This window comes from Scyliorhinus torazame, chromosome 27, assembly GCF_047496885.1.
Source record: "Scyliorhinus torazame isolate Kashiwa2021f chromosome 27, sScyTor2.1, whole genome shotgun sequence".
Taxonomy (NCBI): domain Eukaryota; kingdom Metazoa; phylum Chordata; class Chondrichthyes; order Carcharhiniformes; family Scyliorhinidae; genus Scyliorhinus; species Scyliorhinus torazame.
This window is the reverse complement of record NC_092733.1, coordinates 9,297,793-9,325,678: the sequence shown is the minus strand read 5'-3', so window position 1 is coordinate 9,325,678 and position 27,886 is coordinate 9,297,793. Positions and strand designations below refer to the sequence as shown.

General features: G+C 50.3%; 2 protein-coding genes across 9 annotated transcripts in view; both read left to right on the top strand.

The window, feature by feature from the left end:
• slc27a1a (solute carrier family 27 member 1a) overlaps positions 1–5,049 on the top strand; it is a 70,936-nt gene extending 65,887 nt beyond the window's left edge. For all 8 annotated transcript variants that reach the window (XM_072490929.1, XM_072490935.1, XM_072490934.1 and 5 more), the window contains one exon: positions 2,909–5,049. In XM_072490929.1, coding sequence (XP_072347030.1) covers positions 2,909–3,066 — 158 coding nt within the window. In that variant the 3' untranslated portion in view covers positions 3,067–5,049. The remainder of the gene's footprint in view (positions 1–2,908) is intronic.
• Positions 5,050–13,155: 8,106 nt separating this feature from the next.
• On the top strand, positions 13,156–27,264 carry pgls (6-phosphogluconolactonase). Its single transcript, XM_072490927.1, has 5 exons — positions 13,156–13,455; positions 19,347–19,454; positions 20,988–21,089; positions 24,746–24,886; positions 25,407–27,264. The coding sequence occupies exons 1-5, from the start codon at positions 13,171–13,173 to the stop codon at positions 25,539–25,541; spliced, it is 771 nt and encodes a 256-aa protein (XP_072347028.1). The 5' UTR covers positions 13,156–13,170; the 3' UTR covers positions 25,542–27,264.
• Positions 27,265–27,886: the final 622 nt, after the last annotated feature.

Here is a 27,886-nt window from a genome sequence, read left to right as displayed (position 1 = left end):
TCTCGATACACCCCCTCACTCTTGCACACACTCCCTCATCCGCCATCAGTCCCACATCTAATCGCCAGAGTGTTCTCTGCTCCCTGTCCTCTCCTACTTCCAGGTCCACCCAATGTGGGGCATGATCCGAAACCGCTATGGCTGAGTATTCAGCTTCTTCCACCCTAGAGATCAACGACCTTCCTAGAACAAAAAAATCTATCCGGGAGTACACTTTATGGACGTGGGAGAAGAAGGAATACTCCCTAGCCCTGGGTCTAAGAAATCGCCATGGATCCACTCCCCCCATTTGGTCCATAAACCCCTTAAGTACCTTGGCAGCTGCCGGCCTTCTTCCGGTCCTTGAGCTGGATCTATCTAGCCCCGGGTCCAGCACCGTATTGAAGTCCCCTCCTAAAATCAAATTTCCTGCCTCCAGGTCCGGAATACGCCCCAGCATCCGTCTCATGAACCCCGCATCGTCCCAATTTGGGGCATACACATTAACCAACACGACCTCCATTCCTCCAGCCTACCACTCACCATTACATATCTACCTCCACTATCTGCTACGATGTTCTTTGCTTCAAATGCTACCCGTTTCCCCACCAAAATGGCCACCCCTCTGTTCTTTGCGTCCAGTCCTGAGTGGAACACCTGTCCCACCCATCCTGTCCTTAGCCTAACTTGGTCCGCCACCTTTAGGTGCGTCTCATGGAGCATAACCACGTCTGCCCTTAGTCCTTTCAAATGCGCGAGCGCTCGGGCCCTTTTTATCGGCCCATTCAGGCCTCTCACGTTCCACGTGATCAGCCTCACTGGGGGGCTACCTGCCCCCCACCCGTGTCGACTAGCCATTACCTTCTCTAGGCCAGTCCCATATCCCGCCTCCGCGCTCCCGCTCGCTCCCCCAGCGTCGCATTCCGCCCCCGACCACCTTCTCTTTAGCCATTTCCTTTTGGATTTCCGCAGCAGCAACCCAGTTGTCTCCTTCCCCCCCCCCCCCCCCCCCCCCGCTAGATCCCTATCTAGCTTGATTGCTCCCCCCATATCACTTCCGTAAGTCAGCTGACTTCAACTGACCCCGGCTACTCCTGCTCGCTCCTCGGCCCCCCCGGTGTGAGGGAACTCCCTTGCGCCTGTTTTCCCGCCTTATTCTTTCTGGCGCGGGAACATCCCTTTACCTGTCCCGCCTCTTATGGCGCAGCTCCCTTTCCCCTCCCCCTCTCCTTCCCCATTCTCTGACTATGTCCCGCCTCTCCCCCCTCACTGGCGCCCACATTTCCCCAGTGTCCCCCCCCCTTCCCTGTTTACTTCTCGCTTAACTTTCACCATCCCATTAACAAAAACAATAATAACGACAATAACAGTTCCCTGCAGCATCAGTCCCTCAGTTCCGGTCCAGTTTCTCTTCATTGATGAAGGACCATGCTTCCTCCGCCGTCTCAAAATAATAATGTCTCTCCTGATGCGTGACCCATAGTCTTGCCGGCTGCAGCATCCCAAACTTCACCTTCCTTTTGTGCAAAACCTCTTTGGCTCGGTTGAAGCTCGCCCTCCTTCTCGCCACCTCCGCACTCCAATCCTGGTAGATCCTTACCACCGCATTCTCCCATCTGCTGCTCCGCACCTTTTTGGCCCATCTCAGGACCTCTTCTCTGTCCTTAAGGCGGTAGAATCGCACGATTATCGCCCTGGGTGGTTCTCCCGCTTTTGGTCTTCTCGCCGGGATCCGATTTGCCCACTCCACCTCCATGGGGCCCGCAGGGGCCTCAGCACCTATCAGTGAGCTCAGCATCTTACTTGCGTACGCTCCACAGTCCACTCCTTCCACACCCTCCGGGAGACCTAGTACCCTAAGGTTCTTCCTTCGCGCTCCATTTTCAAGGGCCTCAATTTGTCAGCACACTTTTTATGAAGTGCCTCGTGCGTCTGAGTCTTGACCGCCAGGCCCAGGACCTCGTCCTCAATACCTGACACCTTCTGCTCCACCACGCGAAGTTCCGTCTCCTGGGTCTTTAAAGTCTCCTTAAGCCCCTCAATTGCCTGTAACAACGGGGTCATTACCTCCTTCTTCAGCAGGTCCACGCACCGTCTCACCACCTCGTCCTGCTCAGGCCCCCATGTCACCTGTGGTTTCTCCGCCGCCATTTTGTTCCACTCTCTCTGATCTTCTGGCTGCAGATTCTTCGGGCTGCAGCCGCCGGCGCCGGTTTTTCCCTCCGTCTTTCGGGGGGGACTCCCTTCCCTCGCGCCTCGCACCGGGTTTTACGGCCGTCCAAGTCCCCGTTGGGGCTCTTAAAAGAGCCCGGAGTTCCGTCGGAGCTGGAGCCGCCGAAACGTGCGGCTAGCTCATCCCTGCCGCAACCGGAAGTCATACATAGAAGATAGGAGCAGGAGGAGGCCTTGAGGCCCTTCGAGCCTGCTCCGCCATTCATCACCATCATGGCTGATCATCCAACTCAATAGCCTAATCCTGCTTTCTCCCCATTGCCTTCGATCCCATTCTCCCCAAGTGTTGTATCCAGCCGCCTCTTGAATATATTCAATGTTTTAGCACCAACTACTTCCTGTGGTAATGAATTCCACAGGCTCACCACTCTTTGTGTGAAGAAATGTCTCCTTATCTCTGTCCGAAATGGTTTACCCTGAATCCTCAGGCTGTGACCCCTGGTTCTGGACACACCCATCATTGGTAACATCTTCCCTGCATCTACCCTGTCCAGTCCTGTTAGAATTTTATAGTCTCTGTGAGATCCCCCCTCATTCTTCTGAACTCCAGCGAGAACAATCCCCAACCTAGTCAATCTCTCCTCATATGGCAGTCCCGCCATCCCTGGAATCAGTCTGGTAACGGATGTGAACGTTTGCATTCTAATCAAAGTCGGCCCAGACTGACCGTGTAAAACAGGCTTTTGTGTCGTTCCAGGTACCTTCAAAATCCAGAAGACGAGACTTCGCAAGGAGGGCTTTGACCTGCATCAGACAAGTGACAGACTGTACTTCCTCGACTCCAAGCTGGGGAAGTACATCCCCCTGGATAAGAAAGTTTACAACACTATCCTGGCTGGAAATTACCATCTATAGTTTAGATACAAATTCCGGGAAACTAACAATTTATATTTTTCAAAAAAAAATTTTTTTTAAATTGCAGGGGATAAAAAAAATGGACGAGCTTGGCCACAGGGAGGAGGATGAAAACCCTGTGAAATAAAACTGTATAGGCTGACTGTAAAGAGCTGGGTCAAGTCCTGTTTAAGTAGCGTTGATCACGCAGAGTGAACTCCGGTTTCTCAAAGTCACTGTCCGAATTGCGAGGGAGCTGAGCTCCAACCCACAGAGCGGGTGTCCAACTACCGGAGTTCAGGAAGTGGAAGAAGCGATACTAACGGAGAAGGAATGGACGGCCCAGTTCAGTAATGGGAACCTTCGAGCCGAATACTCTCAGCAACAGCGCACATGTCTTATTAATCTATAGTCGCACTGTGTCCATCCTTTTTCTGTGCTGTCATTCGAAATTCGGGTGGGCGAGGGGAAGCTGATGAGTCACCTTCCTTTCAACAAACTGCTGATGCTTGAAAGTTGCAGTCTACGTTTTCTCGAGGTGCGGCGAATGGAAACATTGAAGGGAATTTGAAACGGTTTTGACCCGCGTGTTCTGCCAGTTGGTCCCCTGTGTTCCTATGTCTATGGTCACATAATGGGTAGAGTACAGCCTAAAATGAGGGTTTACAGGGTTTGTGCTCAAACAGAATGAGAGATTCTGTAATCCTGCACTGAGTCCACAGACTGTAGAATACTGCAATAGCTGGAAATGTTCCTGGTGTGCTAGGCCCTGGCATCCTACTGTACCATCACCTCAGTCAATTCATACCAGATCAGTGGAGATGTGGAAACATTGTCACTCTCCGTCTGTTTCCCCCCCCCCCCCCCCCCCCCCCCCCCCCCCCCCCCCCCCCTCCGCTGTCTCCTGATGAGCCGCTGTTCCCAACCAATCAACTCTTTGTCCATTGGGGCATTCCTTGTGCCTGTCTGTAGGTCCTGAGCAGGTACTAGGTGCTGTCAATCGGTGCATAGTCCCAACCCGCCCATTGTGACCTGACATCCAGATCTCTGGCAGAAGTGACTGAATAATTACCAGGAGTCGAACGCCCCTCCCGAAACCTCTTCCTGCCCCCCAGTTTGGGCTCAGTTTCTGCTCCCCTAATGACCGTCCGCTTAAAAAATAAATAAAAATTAATCGAAGCTTAGGCCTGAACACCAGGACCAGGATACAAGGCCACGTACTTCTACTTCCGAGGACTATCCGTAGCAACAGGGGTGCAGAATGCTTTTTACAAGATGTACCTTTTGCTCTATTCAGCCAGCAGAACACAAGTGATCGATGCTTCTTTCGCGATTAATAGCCGCACAAAGGGAATGAAGGGAAATCCATCTGAATTCTTAGCCAGAACCGCTGTTAATTTATAAAGCGGGGGCCAGACTGGTCAAAGTGCAAGCGAGGGTACTGGTCACCAATTATGAAACCGAACAAGAAACGTATTTTCTTAATGTACAGAATGTGAACGTTCTCGTCCAGGGAATGTTTGAAACTCATAGGAATTGTCATTTATATTCTCTCTCGTTGATCTGCTGTGGGGAAAACTGTATTAGAAGCTTCAGATTTGGTGCCGGGTCCAGCAATTGAAATGCACTTCATGTTTCACAGTAAGTTTTTCTTTTTAACCGATTCGGGGTGGGGGGGGGGAAAGCACAAATTTAATTTTTACAGGAAAAATGTGTTTATATCCACTGGTCCTGGGTAAAGCACACATGGTGTTCTGACCAGAGGGATAATCGAGAAAGGTCGATGTTTAAAAGCAATAAGCATTATATAAAAGGGATGATTGGTGTGGTATTTTTCTCCTTTTTTAAAGGGACTGTTGTGTCTTGATGATTTCCCTCAGCAAGTTTTAACCAAATGAGTCACTCTTGCCTAACCCTGTGAACACACTGCTGCACTGTTTTCCAGAGTGTTGTATTCTCGTGTCTTTCTTGGTGGAAATGTGATTAAACATTGCGTGCCTTAAATATTCAGTGTGTGTGTGTGTGTGTGTGTGTGTGTGTGTGTGTGTGTGTGTGTGTGTGGGTGAGGGTAAGGATTGTTCCACTTGGCAATGAAACGGTACCCAAATTGCTAAGAGGTTGTAGAAGGCAGGATTTTTGAAAAGAGGGCCAACGGTTAGATTTCACCCTTTCGTTCCAACCTCACATCTTGGGGTTTTTTTGGGTATGACATTGCATCGTGTTCAGTGACCCTGCTCATTCTTAGTAAGTGGGCCTTTGCGTCCATTGGCGATCAGGAGTGGGTCTTGAAACCAACCCGCTCCTGGGGCAAAGGATAGTGACTCGCTCCGGGATTTGCAGCAGAGGGCTTTGAGTGTGTGCGCAGACCATGGGAATGCATGGCCTATCGGCATGTGATTCTTCTCGGAAAAGCAGACTGAGCACACACTCTGTCAATCAGAGATCCAAGTGATTCTGTTTTTAAATAAAATGGGTAAGTGCCGTCCTGCTCCATTTATTGCTGTGACGATCCTTCAGAATGTGCTTCACTGGCTGTGAATCACTTTGAGACAATAGCCTGCTTATTTTATATAGCTTCACAGGAGGGTGTTGCCAGGTAAAGGCTTGACACCGGGCCACATGAGGGGACATCAGCAGAGGTGACCGAGAGCTTGACCAGAGGTAGGTTTTGGTTCTTAGAAACATCTTGCAGAAAGGTGCAGCAAGCTGGAGAGAGGGAATCCCAGAGCTCGGGGACCCAGGCCGGCTGAAGGCAGGGCTACCAATGGTGACCGGGTGAAAGCCTGCGATGGTCAGGATTGGATGAGTGCCGAGTTCCGGGAGGGTGATGGGTCTGGGAGGAGGTCAGACGCAGGTAGGGGTGAGAAGATGGAGAACTTTTTAGAAAACAGAACATGAAAGTTAAAATTGAGGCACTGCAATGTAGGCCAGGAAGCCGACGGTGAACAGGATTTATTGGGAGTCAGGGCGTGGCAGAGGTTGCAGATAGTCTGATCCACCCTCTGAAAGGGTCTAGAGAGAGGGTTGGGACCTGTGACAGGAATGGGCGGCACAGTGACATAGATGGGGTTAGCACTGTTGCTTCACAGCGCCAGGGTCCCAGGATCGATTCCCGGTTTGGGTCACTGTGCAGAGTCTGCACGTTCTCACCGTGTCTGCGTGGGTTTCCTCCGGTGCTCCGGTTTCCTCCCACAAGCCCAGAAAGACGTGCTTGTTAGTTGAATTGGATATTCTGAATTCTCCCTCTGTGTACCCGAACAGGCGCCGGAATGTGGTGACTGGGGGATTTTCGCAGTAACTTCATTGCAGTGTTAATGTAAACCTACTTGTAACACATAAAAATTATTACCAAAAGACTGAGCTTTGAGACCGATTCTATGAGCGAATAATAGCAAAATACTGCAAATGCTGGGAATCTGAAATAAAAACAGGAAGTGCTGGATAAACTCAGCAGGCCTGGCAGCATCGGTGGTGAGAGAAAACTGAGTTAACGGTTTGAGTGGAATCAGAACTCCTATTGAACTCAGACCTCTGTTTTTCCAGCGTTTTCTGTTCTTATTCCATACAAATGGGGGTTTGTTTATTCTTTGTTCCGCTCAACCCATATCGCCTTTGCTCTGTTTGCCACTCTCCAAGCAAAGTGCATTGGGATGTTGTATAAAGTTGCTGCAAGTCATTTGTATCCGCGGTCCAGAGTCCCATGCACTCATGTTTCAGGAACTGTAGCTCTGTTACAATCCGATTTATTAATTCAGCGGAGAGCTGTCTGTGACACCTACTCTTTAAGAATCTGATGTGCTACATTTTCGAGTATTGACTTGTATCAAATTATCCTCTCCTTCAGTCAGGTCTCCAGATTGAATAAGCCCATCTCCCAGTGCAAGGATGGAAAAACCTATATGTTTTTATTCATTCCTTTTTTTTTTGTCAACTTCATTTTTATACCCTGCCTTCAAGGTTCAGCCTTTAATTCATTCTCCGCTGAATCAATCACTTGAGCTCTGACAATGAACAAATTCTGGTCTGCCAAGAACTGCTTTGTGATTTTTTTTCCCCCAGTGCTCCGGTTATTTGTGAATGAAGCTTCCTGCAGATTGTTACAACGCATTCATGGGTCTGGGTCATGAGGTAAAGCCTCCTTCCAAAGCACTCGAGCAGTCCAGAGGGTGAGCTGAAGGTAGCGTCACGAGCCCTCAGCCCACTCGAGGGACTTTTTTTTACACACTGGCACATCGGCATCAATAGCAGACTGCCCGCATTTTTCAGACGTTAGATTCCCTCCCTCCCTTTGAGCAACAGAAACCCTGGGCCTTTGCAAAAGGGGCCTTGGCTGTAGTTGCCATCAATCAACAGGAGACGAGCGAAAGGAGCTAATGGGTTTCCATTTCGACGTTGTTATTCAGGAGAGCATTGTGGAGGGAAGCACAGGGCCGCTGATAAAACTCTCGGCTTTTTCCTGTTGTTTCTCCATGTGAAAAACTGCCTGATTTCCATTCTTACCACGAAAGGAACTGCCAGTGAAGGCCTGATGGGTGTGTGGGGTGGGGGGGGGGACGGGATTGGCTTTGTGAGTCACTGCACTTCCCATGCGTCCTTCAATAGGGGAAATGTATCATTGTTTCTCGAAGCCTTTTCAGTAATTTATGGAGGGAGGTGCGGACTCGTCCAGCACAAGAGGCCATTCAGCCTGGTGTAAGAGTTATCCAATTGGTCCCAGTCTCCTTACTCGTCCCCCAATGCCCTGCAATTTCCTCACCCCCTCCCCACCACCTCTGAAAATTGTTATTGAATTTACTTCCAAATCAACGTTTAAACTTTTCTTTGCGCTTGTACTATCTGGTGATTACCAGTTTCTCCCTAACTATTCTACCCAAACACCTCCGAACTTTGAACACCTCCAGTTAAAGATTTCCTGCTTTAAGGAGAACAATCCCGGTTTCTCTCGCACCTTCATACAGTGGGCACGGTGGTGTCGTGGTAATGTAACCAGACTAATAATATTATAATAATCTTTATTACTGTCACAAGTAGGCTTACATTAACAGTTTCAAATTCCTAGGGGTGCACATCTCCAAAAATCTGTCCTGGTCCACCCACGTCGACGCTACCACCAAGAAAGCACAACAGCGCCTATACTTCCTCAGGAAACTAAGGAAATTCGGCATGTCCACATTGACTCTTACCAACTTTTACAGATGCGCCATAGAAAGCATCCTATCGGGCTGCATCACAGCCTGGTATGGCAACTGCTCAGCCCTGGACCGCAAGAAGCTTCAGAGAGTCGTGAACACCGCCCAGTCCCTCACACGAACCTGCCTCCCATCCATTGACTCCATCTACACCTCCCGCTGCCTGGGGAAAGCGGGCAGCATAATCAAAAATCCCTCCCACCCGGCTTACTCACTCTTCCAACTTCTTCCATCGGGCAGGAGATACAGAAGTCTGAGAACACGCACGAACAGACTCAAAAACAGCTTCTTCCCCACTGTCACCAGACTCCTAAATGACCCTCTTATAGACTGACCTCATTAACACTGCACCCTGTATGCTTCATCCGATGCCAATGCTTATGTAGTTACATTGGATATGTTGTGTTGCCCTATTATGTATTTTCTTTTATTCCCTTTTCTTCTCATGTACTTAATGATCTGTTGAGCTGCTCGCAGAAAAATACTTTTCACTGCACCTCGGTACACGTGACAATAAACAAATCCAATCCAGTGCAATGAAGTTACTGTGAAAATCCCCTAGTTGCCACATTCCGGCGCCTGTTCGGGTACGCTGAGAGGTGAATTCAGAATGTCCAATTTATCTAACAAGCACGTCTTTCAGGACTTGTGGGAAGAAACCGGAGCACCCGGAGGAAACCCACGCAGACACGGGGAGAACGTGCAGACTCCGCACAGACAGTGACCCAAGCCGGGAATCGAACCCAGCGCTAACCAATGTGCTACCGTGCCAAGGTGCTGGGGAGGTGGTTTCAAATCCCACCCAGGAATCAGGCTGGAATTAATAAATCTGGAGCGGAAAGCTAGATTGTGGTTTAAAAGCCCTTACTGGTTCAGGAGTTAGGCAAGGAAATCTGCCACCTTTGCCTGGCCTGGCCTGCATGGGACTCCAGGCCTACAACAATATGCTTGACGCTCAACTTGCCCTCTGAAGTAGCTGAGCATCACTCGAGGACCAGCGACGTCCACATCCTGGGAAAGACTTTTTTTTAAAGTAATTAATATCTCTGATCCCCGGCGACTGCTCAGGTACCTCCATTGGCCCAGCGCTTGGCACTGCAGGGAGTGTCAGACTAGATTGTGCTCTCAACTCTGAAGTGAGAGTATGTTCCTCTAAAAGGAAAGGCATATATCGAGCTCCCTCTGCTGATTGAATAGGAAGTGGGTTAAATTTAGAACGTTAAAAAAAGGTGAAGTGAACAGAGGGTAAATGTCCAGATTTCCACAGATTCACGACCCTTTGGGAGAAGTAGTTTCTCCTCAACTCTGTTTTAAATTTGCAACCTCTTATTCTAAGACTATGACCTCTCCTAGAGTGTCCCACAATAGGACGTCAACATTAACCAGATCTTTTATCATCTTTATTGCCTCAATTAGCTCTCCTCTCCTAAATGCTAGAGAGTATAGGTCTCAACTGCTCAATCTCTCTTGTCAAACCCCTTGTCTCTGGAATCAATCCAGTGAATCTCCCCTAGAATGACCTCTAAAGCCCCGAACGATCACCGATTACGACTACATTTCTCGTCTCTCTCTCCCCAACTTGAACGATTCCCTGTACCAGGGTTCTGTGGTCGGTTTGCTCATCCTCCCCACGGTCCCCGCTCGCATCCACACAAGGGGCAAGAATCTCTAACCTGTCAGAGAAGGAGAAGACTGAGGCTCGTGGATCCCTCTGCCTGCCTCGTCACGTCCACCAGTTCCCACATCATGCAGGAACAACACATCACCTGGCCCTGCATCTCAATTTTATTTTTTTGTTCGTTCTTCCTTATTACAAACTAATCCGCCTTCAGCTCTTCACGGTCCTGTTGCTTGCTTGCTTGCTGGAAGTTACAAAATGGAGGAATCTCTCCTCCGTGATTCCGTGCTGAAAGCACGGATGGACAGGACGGGCGTGTGACCTGCTCTCTGCCGCCACTCGTAGCGGGGGGAAGCCTCCAGCGCTCACATTTAAAGGCCAGTCGCGGCCGACATTCTCAGTTTAAAAGCCGGTTGCGGCTGTTGGCCGCTTCTCCCGTGATTGGGAATGCTGTGGCTGATCGTTCCATGACCCACCCACGGGCCACAACCCCTGTTGGGAAAACCCTGCTCTAATCCACCGAGATCTCTGTTCTCCTCCAATTTTTGCCTCTCGCACGTCCCCATTTTGATAGCTCCACCTTTCACATCTCCCTGGGCCTTGGGAATTCCCTCTCCAAAAACTCTCCACTCCTCTCTCCTGCTGTGAGACCATCCACGAAACATACTTCATTGACCAAACTGTTGGTCTTCTGTCTTTCTGTGGTTTGGTGACAAATGGTGTGTGATCACGATCCTGTGACGTTTTACAACACTAGAGGCACTATATAAATGCAAGCTGTTGCATTTGAATATGTATGTGGTCATTCAGCAACCTCTCTGCAATGAAGAATGGAGATGGCTATTTTCGTGCTAAACAGTTCAACAAAGCTCGTGTTTACTTTGCCTAATCGTTATCACTGGTGCCACTGGCCAAGCCCATCGGATTCAGCACAATCTTTTGTCGAACAAAAGACAAAAGCATGGTTAACTGAATCCCGATTTTAAAATTCTCATTCTTGTTTCAAATCCCTGCATGGCCCTGACTTCCCATCTCTGTAACCTCCTCCCATCCTTACCAACCTTCACAGATTCTAGCACCCCTCCCATTCTGGCCCCTTGCGCATTCTCAATTTTTTTTGATCCACCATTGGCGACTATTCCTTTAGCTCCCTCGACCCTAAGCTCTGGAATTCCCTCCCTAAACCTCTTCTCCTTTTAAACGACCCCGAAACCTCCCTCTTTGACCACGCTTTTCGCCCCCTGTCCTAACGTCCACTGCAGCACGGTAGCACACGTGGCTAGCACTGTGGCTTCACAGTGCCAGGGTCCCAGGTTTGATTCCCCGCTGGGTCACTGTCTGTGCGGAGTCTGCAGGTTCTCCCCGTGTCTGCGTGGGTTTCCTCCGGGTGCTCCGGTTTCCTCCCACAGTCCAAAGACGTGCAGGTTATGTGGATTGGCCATGATAAATTGCCCTTAGTGACCAAAAAGGTTAGGAGGGGTTATTGGGTTATGGGGATAGGGTGGAAGTGAGGGCTTAAGTGGGTCGGTGCAGACTCGATGGGCTGAATGGCCTCCTTCTGCACTGTATGTTCTATATGTTCTGTGGGGAGAGTGTCTAGCTGATTGTCTGATTACCCTCCTATGCAGTGCTCGAGGGGTGCTTCAGAAATGTACACTGGTGTTGTTCCTGGTGCAGACACCCCGAACCGGCATCGTCTCTAACAATTCACCTGTAGTGTAGTTCCAACTTTGGCTGTCTTGCTGCAGTACAGTCTCTGTACCCCGTCTGGATTACGCCTCGATTGCAAATGGTCCCAGAAGAATAAACCTCATTAAATTACACTTTTAGCACCGGGCGTTGTTCTGGCCTTATAAAAAAAAAGCATTGAGGCTGTGGAAAAGATGCAAAACAATAAGCTCAGGTATTCAGGGACGAGGTGGGGTAGGTGAGCACTATTACCTCCTGATGTGAAATCTATGATGCAGTGGGCAGGGTATAAAAATCAGAGTCTCGCCTTTTGAGAGCAAAATTATGAAATACTTCTTTACACAAAGGGTGGGAGGAGTTTCAAACTCTTTCGTAAACAGCAATTGCAGCCAGATCAATTGTAAAAAAAAATTTTTTTTTAAAATATATTTATTAAAGTTTTTTAACACAATTTTTCTCTCTTACAAACAATAACCCCCCCTCGTAACAAAAAAAAACGAGAAATCGCGCAGAGCAAGATATATACATGGCAAAATGATATATTTACACAGCTTTGTACACTGGCCCTCACCCGTACGTGCCAGTTTCCCCAACCCTTCATGTTATCTCTTGCTCATCCACCCTCCCAGGCAGTCCCCCCCCCCCCCCCCCTCCCCCAAGGTTGCTGCTGCTGCTGACCGACCTTCCTCTAACGCTCCGCGAGATAGTCTAGGAACGGTTGCCACAATTGTTAAATTTAGACCTCATTGGATGATGGGACAGACTGAGGGGCAGGATGGCTGATGACTGCTTGTTGAATAATCCTGGATGTGCTAATGGCAGATTAAGATAGTCAGGAGCTTGGGGGGTCTCGCAGTCCCCATTGCTTTCTCCCTGGCAACACCCCAACTGATCAGAGTTTCCTTCCCAACCAGTTAGGACCCTTTCCCACTGGAGGACTGCTGTGATAGTTTGAAATTTGGCATTCTTGCATTTGTCCTGATGATTACAAGACCAAAAGCTTTGGCAGCATGTCCCTCCTTCCAGCAATAGAAAGGAAGGCTGCGGTCAGGCAGATGCAAAAGGGATCACCCAGTGTGGGATAGAATGAGCAGCACAGGCTAGATGGGCTGAATGGCCTCTGTGGGATAGAATGAGCAGCACAGACTGGATGGGCTGAATGGGAGAGAATGAGTAGCACAGACTGGATGGGCTGAATGGCTTCCTGTTGCATGACTCGGCTGTTTCCACTTCACCAATCAGAGTCCAGGCCCAGATGATTGGCATCTTCCTCAACCAATCAGAGATAATTATGGGCGGGAGTCAATAGGGCCATCTGTCAGCACCAATCAGATCAGAGCTGGGGGTTGGGCCACCAACGATTCACCAATCAGAGCTCGGCAAATGTGAGCTGACGTTTGATAGGATGAGGTGTGAATGATTGACGGTCGGTTGGTCTAATCGGGCTGTGACAGGGACTGATTGACAGGGGCACCGACAAATCGGGGTGGATTAGCAGGCGGTACAGCCAATGGGAGAGACGGGGCGGGGTGACGGGCATGCGGCTTGGCCAATGGGGGAGAGGGGGCGAGGTGACTGGCGGGTGGCCTGGCCAATCGGGCGGGGGAGGCGGGCACCCGGCCAGTCGGCATGTCGTCACCGCGGGTTCGCGTCTTCCCCTCGGCCCGGGAGCTGGGCACGGCCCTGGGCCGCTTGGTGCTGGCCGAGGCCGGCGCGGCGGTGGGCGAGCGCGGCCGCTTCTCGCTGGCCGTGTCGGGCGGCGGCCTGGTGCCGCTGCTCTCCGCCGAGCTGCCCGCCGCCGCCGCCCGCCAGCCCGAGCCGCCCGGCGCCGCCTGGAGCCGCTGGACCCTCGGCTTCTGCGACGAGAGGCTAGTCCCGTTCGATAGTCCGGACAGCACCTGCGGCCTGTACCGGGTAAGGGGGAGAGGGAGGGGCATAGTGTCAGGGTGGGGGTGAGGAATAGTGTCAGGGTGGGGGTGTCTGAGGAACTGTCAGGGTGGGGGTGTCAGTGAGAGAATAGTGTCAGGGTGGGGGTGTCAGTGAGAGAATAGTGTCAGGGTGGGGGTGTCAGTGAGAGAATAGTGTCAGGGTGGGGGTGTCAGTGAGAGAATAGTGTCAGGGTGGGGGTGTCAGTGAGGGAATAGTGTCAGTGTGGGGGTGTCTGTGAGGGAATAGTGTCAGGGTGGGGGTGATAGGAATAGTGTCAGGGTGGGGGTGTCAGTGAGGGATAGTGTCAGGGTGGGGGTGTCAGTGAGAGAATAGGGTGGGGGTGTCAGTGAGGGAATAGTGTCAGGGTGGGGGTGTCGGTGAGGAATAGTGTCAGGGTGGGGTGTCAGTGAGAGAATAGTGTCAGTGAGGGAATAGTGTCAGGGGGGGTGTCAGTGAGGGAATAGTGTCAGGGTGGGGGTGTCAGTGAGAGAATAGGGTGGGGGTGTCAGTGAGGGAATAGTGTCAGGGTGGGGGTGTCGGTGAGGAATAGTGTCAGGGTGGGGTGTCAGTGAGAGAATAGTGTCAGGGTGGGGGTGTCAGTGAGGGAATAGTGTCAGCGTGGGGGTGTCTGTGGGAATAGTGTCAGGGTGGGGGTGATAGGAATAGTGTCAGGGTGGGGGTGTCAGTGAGGGATAGTGTCAGGGTGGGGGTGTCAGTGAGAGAATAGTGTCAGGGTGGGGTGTCAGTGAGGGAATAGTGTCAGGGGGGGTGTCAGTGAGGGAATAGTGTCAGGATGGGGGTGTCAGTGAGGGAATAGTGTCAGGGTGGGGGTGTCAGTGAGGGAATAGTGTCAGGGTGGGGTGTCAGTGAGGGAATAGTGTCAGGGTTGTGGTGTCAGTGAGAGAATAGTGTCAGGGTGGGGGTGTCAGTGAGAATAATGTCAGGGTGGGGGTGTCAGTGAGGGAATAGTGTCAGGGTGGGGGTGTCAGTGAGGAATAATGTCAGTGTTTGGGGAGTGGTGTCAGGGTGGGGTTGACAGGAATAGTGTCCGGGTGGTGGTGTTTGTGCAGGAATAGTGCCAGGCTGGGTGTTTCGGGAATAGTGGCAGGCTGTGGATGTTGGGAATAGTGTCAGTGTGGGAGTGTCGGGTATAGTGTCAGGGCAGGGGTGTCTGGGAGGATATAGTGTCGGGGAGAGAATGTGTGTTGATACTGGGAGGCACAGTGGTTAGCACTGCTGCCTCACAGTGCCAGGGACCTGTGGTTGCTTTCGACCCTGGGTGACTGTGTGGAGTTTGCACCTTCTCGTGTTTCATGCTAAGTTGTCCCTTAGTGTCCAACGGGTGTAGGGCTAGGGATTGGACCTCTGTAGGGTGCGCTTTTGGAGGGTCGGTGCAGACTCGATCGGCCGAATGGCCTCTGCCTACACTATTGGGACTCTATGATTGTTGGTCTGGGATTGGGTAATGATCCAGGAAAGGCTGTTTGTTAATGGACCATCAATGATGGTGTCTGAAATCTGGGAAAAAGATTGTGGTCCCAGTTAAAATAGGGGTTAGTACAAATGAAAAAAGACGTAACGGATCTACATTGATGTAGTGCTTTTCACGACTGCTGGACACTCCAAATGTCTTACAATGGGCCGAACAGCGCCTCATTGTGCTGAGGAATTCTGACTATGACTTGCAGCCAATGCTGTACTTTTGGTGTTTCACCGCTGTTGTAATGTGGCAAAGAACAATTGCCAGATAATCTGTTCATTTGTGGCGTTGATTGAGGGGTAAATATTGGCCAGGATGCCAAAGATACCTTCCCTGCCCTTCTCTCAAACAGTGGGGCACAAACCCCAATCTCGTGATTCAAAGCCAATGAGCTCCAATTGACATATCCTCAACAAAGATACAATCTGAATTAAAAACAGAAAATCTCAGTAGGTCAAAAAACAACTTTGTCCAAACTCAAACCGACCCCCCCCCCCCCCCCCCCCCCCCCGGTCACTTGTTCTTGAGTTTTGAAGCACTGACCTTTGTCAGTAACGCTTTCTGCATTTTATGCCTCTATTGGCTCTTTCTATAGTCCTTTAAGCTGCCATTAACACACCCTTTGTTCTGTGCCCTGCACCTCTTTGTTGCAATCGCTCCTAGCTCCCACCAGCGCTGGCCTCCCCCCTCTGCTCCACTCCCTCGTTGACAACATAAAATCCATCACGTTTCTCCCATCTTCATCTGTCAAGAAGCCGTACAGACTCGAAACGCTCTCTCTATGACTCTCTCCACAGTATTAAAGATGTGTGAAAGCCCAGGTTTCGGGATAGGATTGATCTGCTTTGACAGTGGGCCATAGGGCAATCCTTTCAGGACTGTTTATAATGGTGGAAAACCCGACCAATTGATGATTGGAGAAAGGTGGGGCAGTTGATGACACTGTTTGTGGAAATCGATCCCAAGGTGCACGCAGGTTAGATTATACTTAGCACACTGGGCTAAATCGCTGGCTTTTAAAGCAGACCAAGGCAGGTCAGCAGCATGGTTCAATTCCTGTATCAGCCTCCCTGAACAGGCGCCGGAATGTGGCGACTAGGGGCTTTTCACAGTAACTTCATTGAAGCCTACTCGTGACAATAAGCAATTTTTTTTAGATTTTTTTTTAAAACTTAGTCTCCTAGTGCCACGGGAGGCAGACAAAGTGCATATTTTCTGTCTGTGTTCCATCGTTGGTTTCTCTCCTGGATTAGGATCGGCAGTCTGAAGCAGAGGCAGTAGCGGAGGGGCGCCCCCACATCTGGCATGGCTGACTCTCTCCCCCTCTTACCGCCTGCCATTGGCGTGAGTTGGACAGGTCTGCAGGCGGATACCCAGATCCCAAAGAAGGGTCACAATGAGCTTGAAACGTTAATTCTGCCTCTCTCTCTCTCCCCGCGGGTGCTGCCAGCACCTACTGAGTTTTTCCAGCACTTTGTCACCATTCCCCCCCCCTGCAGTATTTTGCATTTATCGACACTCAACCTGGTTATCCACGTTATGAACGCACCTTCCTTGGCCATGGAGACCTGGACTGGGATTCAAATCCAGAGGCCCCTGTCCCGAAGTCAGGGATCCTACCCACTGCGCTGCGAGACCACAGGAGAAACGGCCCTCACCAGTGCAATGGCTGAACCCGTCTTTAGGAATGTGTGAGGCAACCTCCGGAGTGAGCGTGTCCCGGCTCAAGGTTTGTTTTTATAAATTTGGACTACCCAATTCATTTTTTCCAATTAAGGAGCAATTTAGCGTGGCCAATCCACCTAGCCTGCACATCTTTGGGTTGTGGGGGCGAAACCCACGCAAACACAGAGAGAATGTGCAAACTCCACACTGACAGTGACCCAGAGCTGGGATTGAACCCGGGACCTCGGCGCCGTGAGGCAGCAGGGCTAACCCACTGTGCCACCGTGCTGCCCTTTGTCCGGCTCAAGTTGACTCCAGCTCTTCCTCGGCACGCGTGGCTGTGACTCCCTTCCTGACATCACACCCGGCCTCACAGACATGTGGCTGCGCATCTTCGAGTCATTTCGAAACAGGCGTGCTACGAGCAGTTCTGTGGCCTCTAGATTCCATCCTCTGATCAAATCTGCTGTGCCAAGTGTCCCACGATCTTTCTCATCCTTCTTCCCTCTGAAAACTATCCTGATCACACGTTCACACCTTCACAAAGATATATTTTGTTGGGGGGATCTTCATCGTATTGGGAAACCTCTTTCATCCCAGTCTTTTCCTGACCAATTTCCCGGTTTTTAGATCCCTAGTATTGCTTCATGTTTTCTGCTGTAATTCGGCATTCATCCTTTGACGAACCGACTCCAGACCTTATCAGATTTCTAAATGAAATGGTTCTAACAGCGGTATTTTGCCACGTGACTCATTTAAAAGGAAGATTCTCATTTATACAGCACCGTGCGTGATCTCGCAGCATCCCAAACTCTTTACGGTGAATTAAGTACATTCTTTGAGGCGTAGTCGCTGTCCTAACATAGGAAAGACAGCTGCCAATTTGTGTACAGCAAGCTAACACATCACAGCAGTGTGTTGAGATGATCTGTTTTTGTGGTGTGGATTGAGGGTGAAATATTGGCTGGAACCCTGCTCCTTTGAAATGCTGGCATAGGATGATTTACATTCACCCTCGAGTTCTGATGGGGTGCAATCGCCGTTCACGATTGAATGGTAATGTGAAAGCAAAATTCCGGAGTAAAAACAGGAAATTCTGCAAAAACGCAGCAGATCTGGCAGCATCGGTGGTGGGAGGAAATAGAGTTGACATTTTGAGTGTGCAGAATGGTCAAAGCCAGTTACATCACTAATCGTGGTTAACAGCGCAACTTGCACCCGACCCCAGTTAGCTGGACCTTGCGACGATCAGGCCAGTGAATTTTCTCTTGTGCCGAGTTTTATTTAGTCAAGTAAGCCTTAGCTTTGGACACATCTTACTTGAGTTCCAAAAGTCAGCCTCACTTAGTAATCCCTGAGGACCTGGATTCCAGCTGGGAATACGTAAAGGAATCCTTTACCCCCACCCCGACTTGTGCACAGGGCTATTGTTGGATCTAACCAGTTAAACAGCTTACAAACATTTTTAAACTTCTGTCCCACGTCTGCTGCCTCAGGACATCCTACCCCCTTGCAGAGCCAAGTGGTGAGGACAGCAGGGTCCTGTGATCAGTCTGTTCACCCAACGCAAGGTTGTGATAATGAGCTGGTCGGTTAGTGACTGCCCTGGAACGCCTGGCTTGATCAGATTATCAGGTTACCTCCTTGACCGAAAAAGAATCGGCGCTTTGTTCCCAAACCCCCAATGCCAGGTGTACCGTCTTGAGAAGGCTGTCGGCTTAATCTGGCAATGAATTGCCTCTCTCTCTTCCTGCCCACGCATGCAGAAAAGTTGCCAACCCGGCTGGCCCTTAACTGCTGCAAATCAGATTTGACACAGTTCGCAATCATTCTGCTGTCATGCGAGTAGCAACAGGCAATAAAGCAGCTAACTCTTTACAGAGAAACTACAGGTTAATGTTCTAGGTTCTGAAGGGTCTGACTTGTATTTCCAACGTTCCCATCGTGGCCTTGCCTCTCCCCACCTCTGAAGCTCTTGGTGTTCCTTGTATTTGGCATCCCTGATTTTAATCGCTTCACCATTATTGCCGACTGCGCCTTCAACTGTCGCAAGCTCTGGAATTCTCTCCCGGAATCTCTCTAGGTTTCATTAAAACCCACCTCCCTTTGCAAGCTATCCAAACTTTCGATCACCTGTCTTGAATAACCCTGATGTAGCTCAGTGTCCAAGTTTACTTTAATGTTATCATGAAGCATGCTAAGATGTTTTAAGAGAGGGTCTCCATAAACATAGAAGTGAGATCAACTCAGTTGGCTGGACGGCACGTTCGTGATGCAGAGCGAGACCCGCAGCGTGGGTTCAATCCCTGAACCGGCTGATGTTATTCGTGAAGGCACCGCCTTCTCAACCTTGTCCCTCGCCTGAGGCGTGGTGACCCTCGGGTTAAATCACCGCCAGTCAGCTCTCTTAAGAGCCTCAGGGACTATGCCGACTTTTATTTCATAAACGCAAATTGTTGTGGGTCTTTTTATTTTTGTCAATAAGTTGTTATGACCACAGGGTGTGAGTCACCAGAAGAGGCAGTGACAGAATATCTGAGCTAAGGATTATATAAATAGAGCTACCAGATTTGATGAATGGGTGCTCCAGTTGGCTATTAGATGAACAGAACAACACTCGCCCTTGCTGTATTTTAGTTGTGTGTGTTTGACGTTGCTGCTAATCGCTGTACTGGTATCCACCGCTGTACTGGTATCCATCCCATTTGACTGTTCGCATTATCTATTTCAGAAAAATCTCCTCTCCAAGATCTCCATTCCTAATAACCACGTGGTCGCAATTAACCCATCGCTCCCTGTGGAGGAAGCAGCGGACAAATACGCAGAAAGACTGAGAGAGGTACTGGACAGAGCAGCACTGTAAACCTGTAGTGTGTTCCAGTGCTGAAGTATAAAAGGACTGGTCAGAAACTCGCAGGGAACAGCAAAACGAGGCCGCCCAGCTCTTCCCATTGGGAGGCTAAGGGAGCTGGGAAGGGAGACACCATTCCCGGAACGTTTGTGCTTCTTTTGGATCAACTAAATAAACCCAACAAATTAAGGGATAAATTAAAAGGCCGCCTCATAAAGGCATACTACACCAAACTAATCTCCTGGATTGTTTGTGTTCCCCCACCGGTTAAGGGATTTTAAACGTGCTGTTAACTCTGGAAAGGAAGCAATATTAGTGGTAGTGACACTTGTGTAGGCATTGTTCTGGAAAGGCTAGAGAGGGGGCTAGTGGGGAAGGGAAGATCCCATTCAGGAGTGACTCAACAAGGAAAAGTCCGCAGATCGATGGAGCAGGCGTGTGAGCCGAGACATAGTTCTCATCCGAGTCACTCACCATCCTGACTTGGAAATATATCGGCCTTCACTATCGCTGGGTCAAAATCCTGGAACTCCCTCCCTAACAGCACAGTGGTTGTACCTACACCACAAGGACTGCAGCGGTTCAAGAAGGCAGCTCACCACTACCTGGGCAATAAATGCTGGTCTAGCCAGCGACGCCCACATCCCATGAAGATGGTTCTTTCAAAGAGCTGGCACGGGGCTAAATGGTTCATTGTGTGATTCTAGAATCTGAAACATTGGACAATGAGCTATTTATGATTGTTTGATTACACCCATCCACGGGGAATATAGATGTTTTCATTTAATCGTTTCAAGGACAGAGAATCATTTCACGCTGCCATGCTGGAACAAGGTTAGTTGGGTCTGTCGTTGGATGGTGAAGACGCCATCGCGCCGACTTGGCAAAGCTTAAACTCCATTCACATTGGAACGAAACATCCCAGTGAGGCACCGTCTCTGAATAACCCAATGGCACAATCCAGCAACCTGGAGCAACTGGTGCTGCCATGTTGTAACACAGTAAGAGGTCTTACAACACCAGGTTAAAGTCCAACAGATTTGTTTGAAGTCACTAGCTATCGGAGCTCAGCTCCTTCCATCAGGTGAGTAAAGAGGTGGGTTGACAAAGTCAATGATGCAAGATGATACTTTGAAAGCGAGTCTTTGCAGGCAATGAAGTCTTTACAGCTCCTGACGGAGCGACTGGAGAGAGGGTAATCACTCCGGCATCTCCACATCATGTTGTAACATGAATGTAAAGTCATTTAAAGCATCGCAGAATTGGACCTGGCTCACTTTACCCTGCAGAGCCCGGCATTTACAGACCTGTTGGAATTTTATATTCAATTCCTCCGACCCAGCTACGGGGGGGAATGTGCGATGAGGTGCTTAAGAATGCCACCCTGCTGCAGTTCGCTTGCGTTTTAATTGTGCCGCACCGTTTCTTAACTAATTACTAAGCTGCAGTGGTTCTTGTGTTCAGTGTTGTTGGGTCTAGTGTTCTGATTTAACCCGTGTTCTTTTGCGTCTTTTGCTCCAGCTGTTTCCAGGTGACAACATACCGGTGTTTGACTTGGTAATCCTGGGGATCGGCCCCGATGGACACACTTGCTCCCTTTTCCCAGACCATCCCCTTCTTCAGGTAACTCGGACACCGCTGCGCCGGAAGGGAGAGTACATGGAAATGGGTGAAACGTGCTCCTAAGATCATAGCCTAAACAGCTCAACTCCTAAGATCATAGCCTAAACAGCTCAAATCCTGGAACTATTTGCGGTTGAACCGAATCGGTTGATTGATATCTGGCAGAGGAGAGAGGCTGCAGCACGAAGGGACTTGGGGGTGCGGCGGGGGGGGGGGGGGGGGGGGGGGGGGGGGGAGCAGGGAGAGCGGGTAGGAAGGAGAGGGGGGATGGAAGGAGGAGAGGGGAGGGTGGAAGGAGGAGAGGGGAGGGTGGAAGGAGGAGAGGGGAGGGTGGAAGGAGGAGAGGGGAGGGTGGAAGGAGGAGAGGGGAGGGTGGAAGGAGGAGAGGGGAGGGTGGAAGGAGGAGAGGGGAGGGTGGAAGGAGGAGAGGGGAGGGTGGAAGGAGGAGAGGGGAGGGTGGAAGGAGGAGAGGGGAGGGTGGAAGGAGGAGAGGGGAGGGTGGAAGGAGGAGAGGGGAGGGTGGAAGGAGGAGAGGGGAGGGTGGAAGGAGGAGAGGGGAGGGTGGAAGGAGGAGAGGGGAGGGTGGAAGGAGGAGAGGGGAGGGTGGAAGGAGGAGAGGGGAGGGTGGAAGGAGGAGAGGGGAGGGTGGAAGGAGGAGAGGGGAGGGTGGAAGGAGGAGAGGGGAGGGTGGAAGGAGGAGAGGGGAGGGTGGAAGGAGGAGAGGGGAGGGTGGAAGGAGGAGAGGGGAGGGTGGAAGGAGGAGAGGGGAGGGTGGAAGGAGGAGAGGGGAGGGTGGAAGGAGGAGAGGGGAGGGTGGAAGGAGGAGAGGGGAGGGTGGAAGGAGGAGAGGGGAGGGTGGAAGGAGGAGAGGGGAGGGTGGAAGGAGGAGAGGGGAGGGTGGAAGGAGGAGAGGGGAGGGTGGAAGGAGGAGAGGGGAGGGTGGAAGGAGGAGAGGGGAGGGTGGAAGGAGGAGAGGGGAGGGTGGAAGGAGGAGAGGGGAGGGTGGAAGGAGGAGAGGGGAGGGTGGAAGGAGGAGAGGGGAGGGTGGAAGGAGGAGAGGGGAGGGTGGAAGGAGGAGAGGGGAGGGTGGAAGGAGGAGAGGGGAGGGTGGAAGGAGGAGAGGGGAGGGTGGAAGGAGGAGAGGGGAGGGTGGAAGGAGGAGAGGGGAGGGTGGAAGGAGGAGAGGGGAGGGTGGAAGGAGGAGAGGGGGGGTGGAAGAGGGTGGAGGGGGGGGGGAGAAGGAGGGGGGGGGGAGAAGGAGGGGGGGGGAGGAGAAGGAGGGGGGGGGAGGAGAAGGAGGGGGGGGGGGAGGAGAAGGAGGGGGGGGGGGAGGAGAAGGAGGGGGGGGGGAGGAGAAGGAGGGGGGGGGGAGGAGAAGGAGGGGGGGGAGGAGAAGGAGAGGGGGGGGGTCCTTGTTCATGAAAGCCAGCACACGGGTACAGAAGGTAATCGGGAGGCAAATGGAATGCTGGGTTTTATTTTGGGGACTACAGTTTAAAAGTAAAGAGGTGTTTTTGCAACTGGTCAAGGTACCAGTGAGACCACATTTAGAAAAGCGTGCAGCTTTGTTCCCCTTATTGAAGGACAGGTATATTATCATTGGAGGCAGTACAGAGGTTTACTCGGATGATCCCAGGTATGGAGGGACTGCCACATGAGGAAAGATTAAACAGGTTGGGTCTGTGCTCCTTGGAGTTTAGAGGAGCGAGAGGTGATCTGATTGAAACATAAGATTCTTAGGGGTTTAGACAGGGTAAATGTTGGAGGATATTTCCTCTCATGGGAGAGAGTAGGGCCAGAGGACATAGTCGCAGACTAAGGAGATGCTCATTTAAGTCGGATTTGATGGAATTTCTTCTCACCGTGATTGGTGAACTTTTGGAATTCTTTACCTAGGAAGCGCTGGAGGCCGAGGCCTAGAACATTTTCAGGGCCGGGATCGACAGGTTTTTAATCAGTGGGGGAATGGAGGGTTCTGGAGATGAGGCAGGAGAGTGGGCGTGGTGAGTGTTAGATCAGCCACGATCTTATCAAATGGCAGAGCGGGATCCGATGGGCTGAATGGCCTCCTCCTGTTCCTGTTTTCTATTGTCCTTTCTCTAGAAGAAAGGCAGGTCTTCTTGTATTTATTCTTTCACAGAATTTGGGCGTCACTGGCATTTATTGCCCATCCCTCATTGCACCTATAGCTCTTTAAGATAATGAAAGGGTTCAATAAGATAGAGAGAAGATGTTTCCTCTTGCGGGCAAGACCAGAACCGGGAGCCATAAAGCACTGTCTGTCACCGATAAAGATGGTATTCGGGAGAAAGGTCTTTACCTGAGACTGTGGAACTCACTAGGAGAAGCGAGTATTAGGGGAGAACGGAATTGAAGGATATGGAAAGGGTGCAGAGTATAACGTCAGCATGAACCTGTTGGATGAAATACTTAGTTTTGTTCTCGGTTCCTTCCCTCTCAGGGGGAAGTGACCTTTCACCCGAGTAGCCAATCTTTCCAGGTCAGCCTGGACAGCGGGATTTATTGACCAGGCGAGTTTCTCAGCTAGTGCGTGCCCACAAACACGTTTTAGTGGGGGTTAGCCGATCACGGTCAGGCATCCTGATGTTTTACTTCCCCTCCTGCTTCTTGACTTGGGAGCAGTTCGCTGCTTCCTGCCTTTAGGAGCCTTCATAAAAGGCAAGAGTCTTTGTCAGACACACTTTGAATCCCCTCTGGTGTTTGTACCCTGGGACACGAGTGATTGGCTTCACAACTGTCCCTCCTGTTCCACATACCGCATATCCACAATTTGCCAATCTCTCAACTATGATGCAGCGTGAATAAAGACAGCATTTCATTTCGATAGCACGGCACCTTTCACCACCTCAAAACATTTGGCAGTCAATTACGACAGTGACTGCCACTTTGAATCTCGGACACGGCGGTGAGTTTGCACCCAACATGCTCCCACATGCAGCGATTGTGACCAGATCATCTGTTTTTACGATGTGGATTGAGGCACAAAGATTACCCAGGACACTTGGGGAAACTCCCCTGCTGGCCTCCTAACCAGTATTGTGTCATATCTCCTGCCCACGTGATCTCGAATCTGACAGACACTGTAGCACTCTTCCATAACTGCACTGCCAAAATGTCAGCCTGGATTGTGCTGACCAGCTCCGGGGCTTCTGACTCTGAGGCGAGGCCACTGAGTCGCAGCTAATGAAGACGACAGATCTTTGCCTCACCCGGGGGTTTGTGTCGGAACCATTGTTGGTGCGCCGTCTGAGCAGGAGCAGCCTACAGGAGGGTGTAGGAGTGGCAGTGTGAAGCTATCGCCCTTGAGAGCAAGAAAAAGTGTCAGCCTGGATTGTGGAGTGGGACTTGAACCTACAACCTTTCGCTTCTGAGTCACAGCTCAACAAGGCAGAGAGCAACCTCTTCCCAAAGATGGAGGAGGAGGAGTGAGAGGGACTAGGCGCTATAGAAATGAAAATTCCTCCTTTCAATGGGCAAATAAAGAGTTAGGTTCATGGGGGGTACGGCCCGTGCTGGGTAAGGGATTAACAAGTTAAGCTTTTGAAATCTTTCCAATTGATAGCGATACAGATCTGCTGATTCTAAACCAAGAGTTACAATGCTTCCGTTAATGCAGCGTCTCCTCTTTGAAACAGGAACAAAGTAAGATCATCGCTCCAATCAGCGACTCGCCTAAACCACCACCGAAGCGCATAACCATGACCCTGCCTTTGCTGAATGCAGCGCGCTGTGCTCTATTTGTGGTGACTGGTGAGAGTAAGGCTGCTGTGTTAAAGGTAAGAAGCTGCCTCTAGGAACAGGAAGAGGTGAGGTGGCCCTTATATCCCACCATACGCTTAGATCGTTTCTGGCGTGTTATCTCCCTGTGTCTGCCTGGTTCATCGCTTTTAATTAACTGAGACATCTCCGTTAAGTCATGGGAGGGGAGTACTGTGCAACCTCTCCTCGTAACCTAACAGTCCCGGAATCATTCTGCGCTGCACCCACTCCCAAGGCCAGTCAGACCCTTGGTACACTGAACCGACCGCATTATTCCAAATGGGTACCTAACCAAAGATTTATAAAACTAACGTAACTTCTGCCCCTTTGCCTTGCAGCCCACTTGGCTTTTTGAGTCTATATGGTCTACGATCTCAGTGATGTACTAAGTGGCGATGGACGTTGCAGCTCAAATCTAAAGCAAACATTTCCTGGGCTTTAGTTGTTGGCCAGTTAGCAGCGCAGAATGCCCTGACGCCAATACGTAAAGTAGTCTGGAACTTGATCTCTCAATAATCCGCTGTTGTCTTCCACCAGGACATTCTGGAAGGCCACAGTGAAAACCCACTGCCTGCTGCTCGTGTCCAGCCAGTGAAGGGCGAGGTACACTGGTTAATTGATGAGGCTGCAGCAAGCAAGCTGACCATCAAGGTGGACCGGGCGTCGCTGTAGACGAGAAGCAAAGTACTACAGATGCTGGAAGTCTGAAATGAAAACACAAAAGTGCTTGGGACCGCTCAGCAGGTTATGCAGCATCTCTGGAGAGAGAGAGAGAAGTAATGTTTCACCTCGAGGACCTTTTGTCTGAACTGCTGGTGTAAGTGGTGCAGAGCAGTTTGGATGAGAGGCCATTGATGAGGAATGTTAACTCTGGTTTCCCCTTGCACACGTGCTGCCAGACCTGCTGAGTACTTTCACTTACTTTCCTCGGGAACACACGGGAGACGTGTAGGAATGTGAAAAGTCTCCTGAGCCGATCCGGCCGATGATATTTTGGTTTAATTATCCCAGGCTGCATGCTCAATATTATTTGTAAAAAAAAAAACTACACCCTGTTGCCTCTCACAATGGAAGTGATCAGGTTATTAATTTGTCTCCTGTCCGAGCATGGCAGAAAATGAATCAAAGTTTAGTGAAATCGCTGTAGTCTTGAACTGTGAAACCTCTGGGATATTGGTGAGTAAATATTGTAGGGACGTGTGAGTTCAATATATCCTAACTCCACAAATGGGAGAATGAATGAGGTCCTTGGTTTGAAAATCTAGTTAGTGTAGATAAACTTTCAAATCTCTGTTGTCTTTTCAGTGAGGTACTAACTTAGAATCTAACTCGTGTCCTTTTTACCCGCATTCCAGCTTTTTTTTTTAAGAGAATAAAAAATTCATAGCATGTTGTGTGAAGTCTTGCATGAGGCATGACTCCCTTCGCCTGAAGCACCTCCTTTAGCATCCCTCAAGGGTTTCGCCTCGTTGGCAGCAGAGTTTGGGCCCAATGTCCACGGTTTGGGACGCAGCCGGCGAGGTTGATGTTAGCGTTGCCGCGCTAGTAGTACCTGCCAGTACAAAAACAGGATTGGCATCCAAACCTTGCCAATTTTGACGAGGGTCAGTGTGTGTTTTGCAACTTGTTTCACTGAACTGAACCAATATGACAGATTGGCAAATTGTTCGGCGATGGACCAAAAACGTCCAGGAAATCTTGTATTCGTTTCAAAGTGTTTCACGCACAGAATGTTTGCTAGTTGTACATGTCTGAGCTGTGTTGCATGTTGAGTTGATGGTCACCTCTTTGGGGGGTGGTGGTTGATGTATATCTGCCAAGCTCCAAGTGACCCAGCTCATCACTGACATCTGGGTAAATCCGGGCACCCAGCTTAAAATGTGTGTTGAATTCGAAGTGATGGACTTTTCCAAATCACTCCAATGGTTGGCTAGCAACCTCTGCTTCTCTTTCTACCTGGACGTAGTTCCTAATGATCTACCGGCAGGGCAAAAGCAAAATACTGCAGATGCTGGAAACCTGAATTAAAAAAATAAAAGTGCTGGATAAACTCAGCGGGTCTGGCAGCATCTGTGGAGAGCGAGAAGCCCGGAGTCTAGTATACCTTGAGCACCAAAGAAGAGTCTTATCCCACTACAAACGGTAACTCTGTTTCTCTCTTTGCAGATGCTGCCAGACCCGTCGGGTTTCCCCAGCGCTTCTCGTTCCCATTTGGCGGGGGGGGGGGGGGTGCGTTCAGTTTCTTGTTCTGAGCTTGCTAACTTGGTTATCATGTAAGACACACATTCCTTCGCGGTAGCACGTTGACTAAATCGGATTAAAGAAAAATGGTAATTTGGGGGAAACTATTAACAGCGCACTGTGCAAAATAATAAATCTTTTTTTTGGTGTACAATTCTGGATTGTCCCATCATTGTTTCCAAAAGCTTTGCCCCTCAAAATCAGCTCTTCATTCAGCCTCCACTGTTCAGGGGACTGCTAATGGTAACCAGTATAACGGACAAGGGTGAACCAGTGGATGTCGTGTATCTGGACTTGCAAAAGGCTTTTGACAAGGTCCCACAAGAGATTAGTGAGCAAAATTAAAGCTCATGGTATTGGGGGTAATGTATTGATGTGGATAGAGAACTGGTTGGCAGACAGGAAGCAGAGAGTGGGAATAAATGGGTACTTTTCAGAGTGGCAGGCAGTGACTAGTGGGGTGCCGCAGCGTTCAGTGCTGGGGCCCCAGCTGTCCACAATATACATAATGATTTGGACGAAGGGATTGCATTCAAAGGGACAGCACGGTGGCGCAGTGGTTAGCACTGCTGTGTCACGGCACCTAGGTCCCAGGTTCGATCCTGGCTCTGGATCGCTGTCCGTGTGGAGTTTGCACAGTCGGTGTGGAGTTTGCACATTCTTCCCCCTGTTTGTGTGGGTTTCGCCCCCACAACACACAGATGTGCAGGGCTGGTGGATTGGCCACACTAAATTGCCCCTTAATTGGAAAAAATGAATTGGGTTCTCTAAATTTA

Bases quoted from the DNA above. Each gene is read 5' to 3' on its own strand.
- pgls (XM_072490927.1), top strand. From the start codon at position 13,171: ATGTCGTCACCGCGGGTTCGCGTCTTCCCCTCGGCCCGGGAGCTGGGC. The intron at 13,456-19,346 runs GTAAGGGGGAGA...TATCTATTTCAG, and splicing joins GCACCTGCGGCCTGTACCGG to AAAAATCTCCTCTCCAAGAT. The intron at 19,455-20,987 runs GTACTGGACAGA...CTTTTGCTCCAG, and splicing joins ACGCAGAAAGACTGAGAGAG to CTGTTTCCAGGTGACAACAT.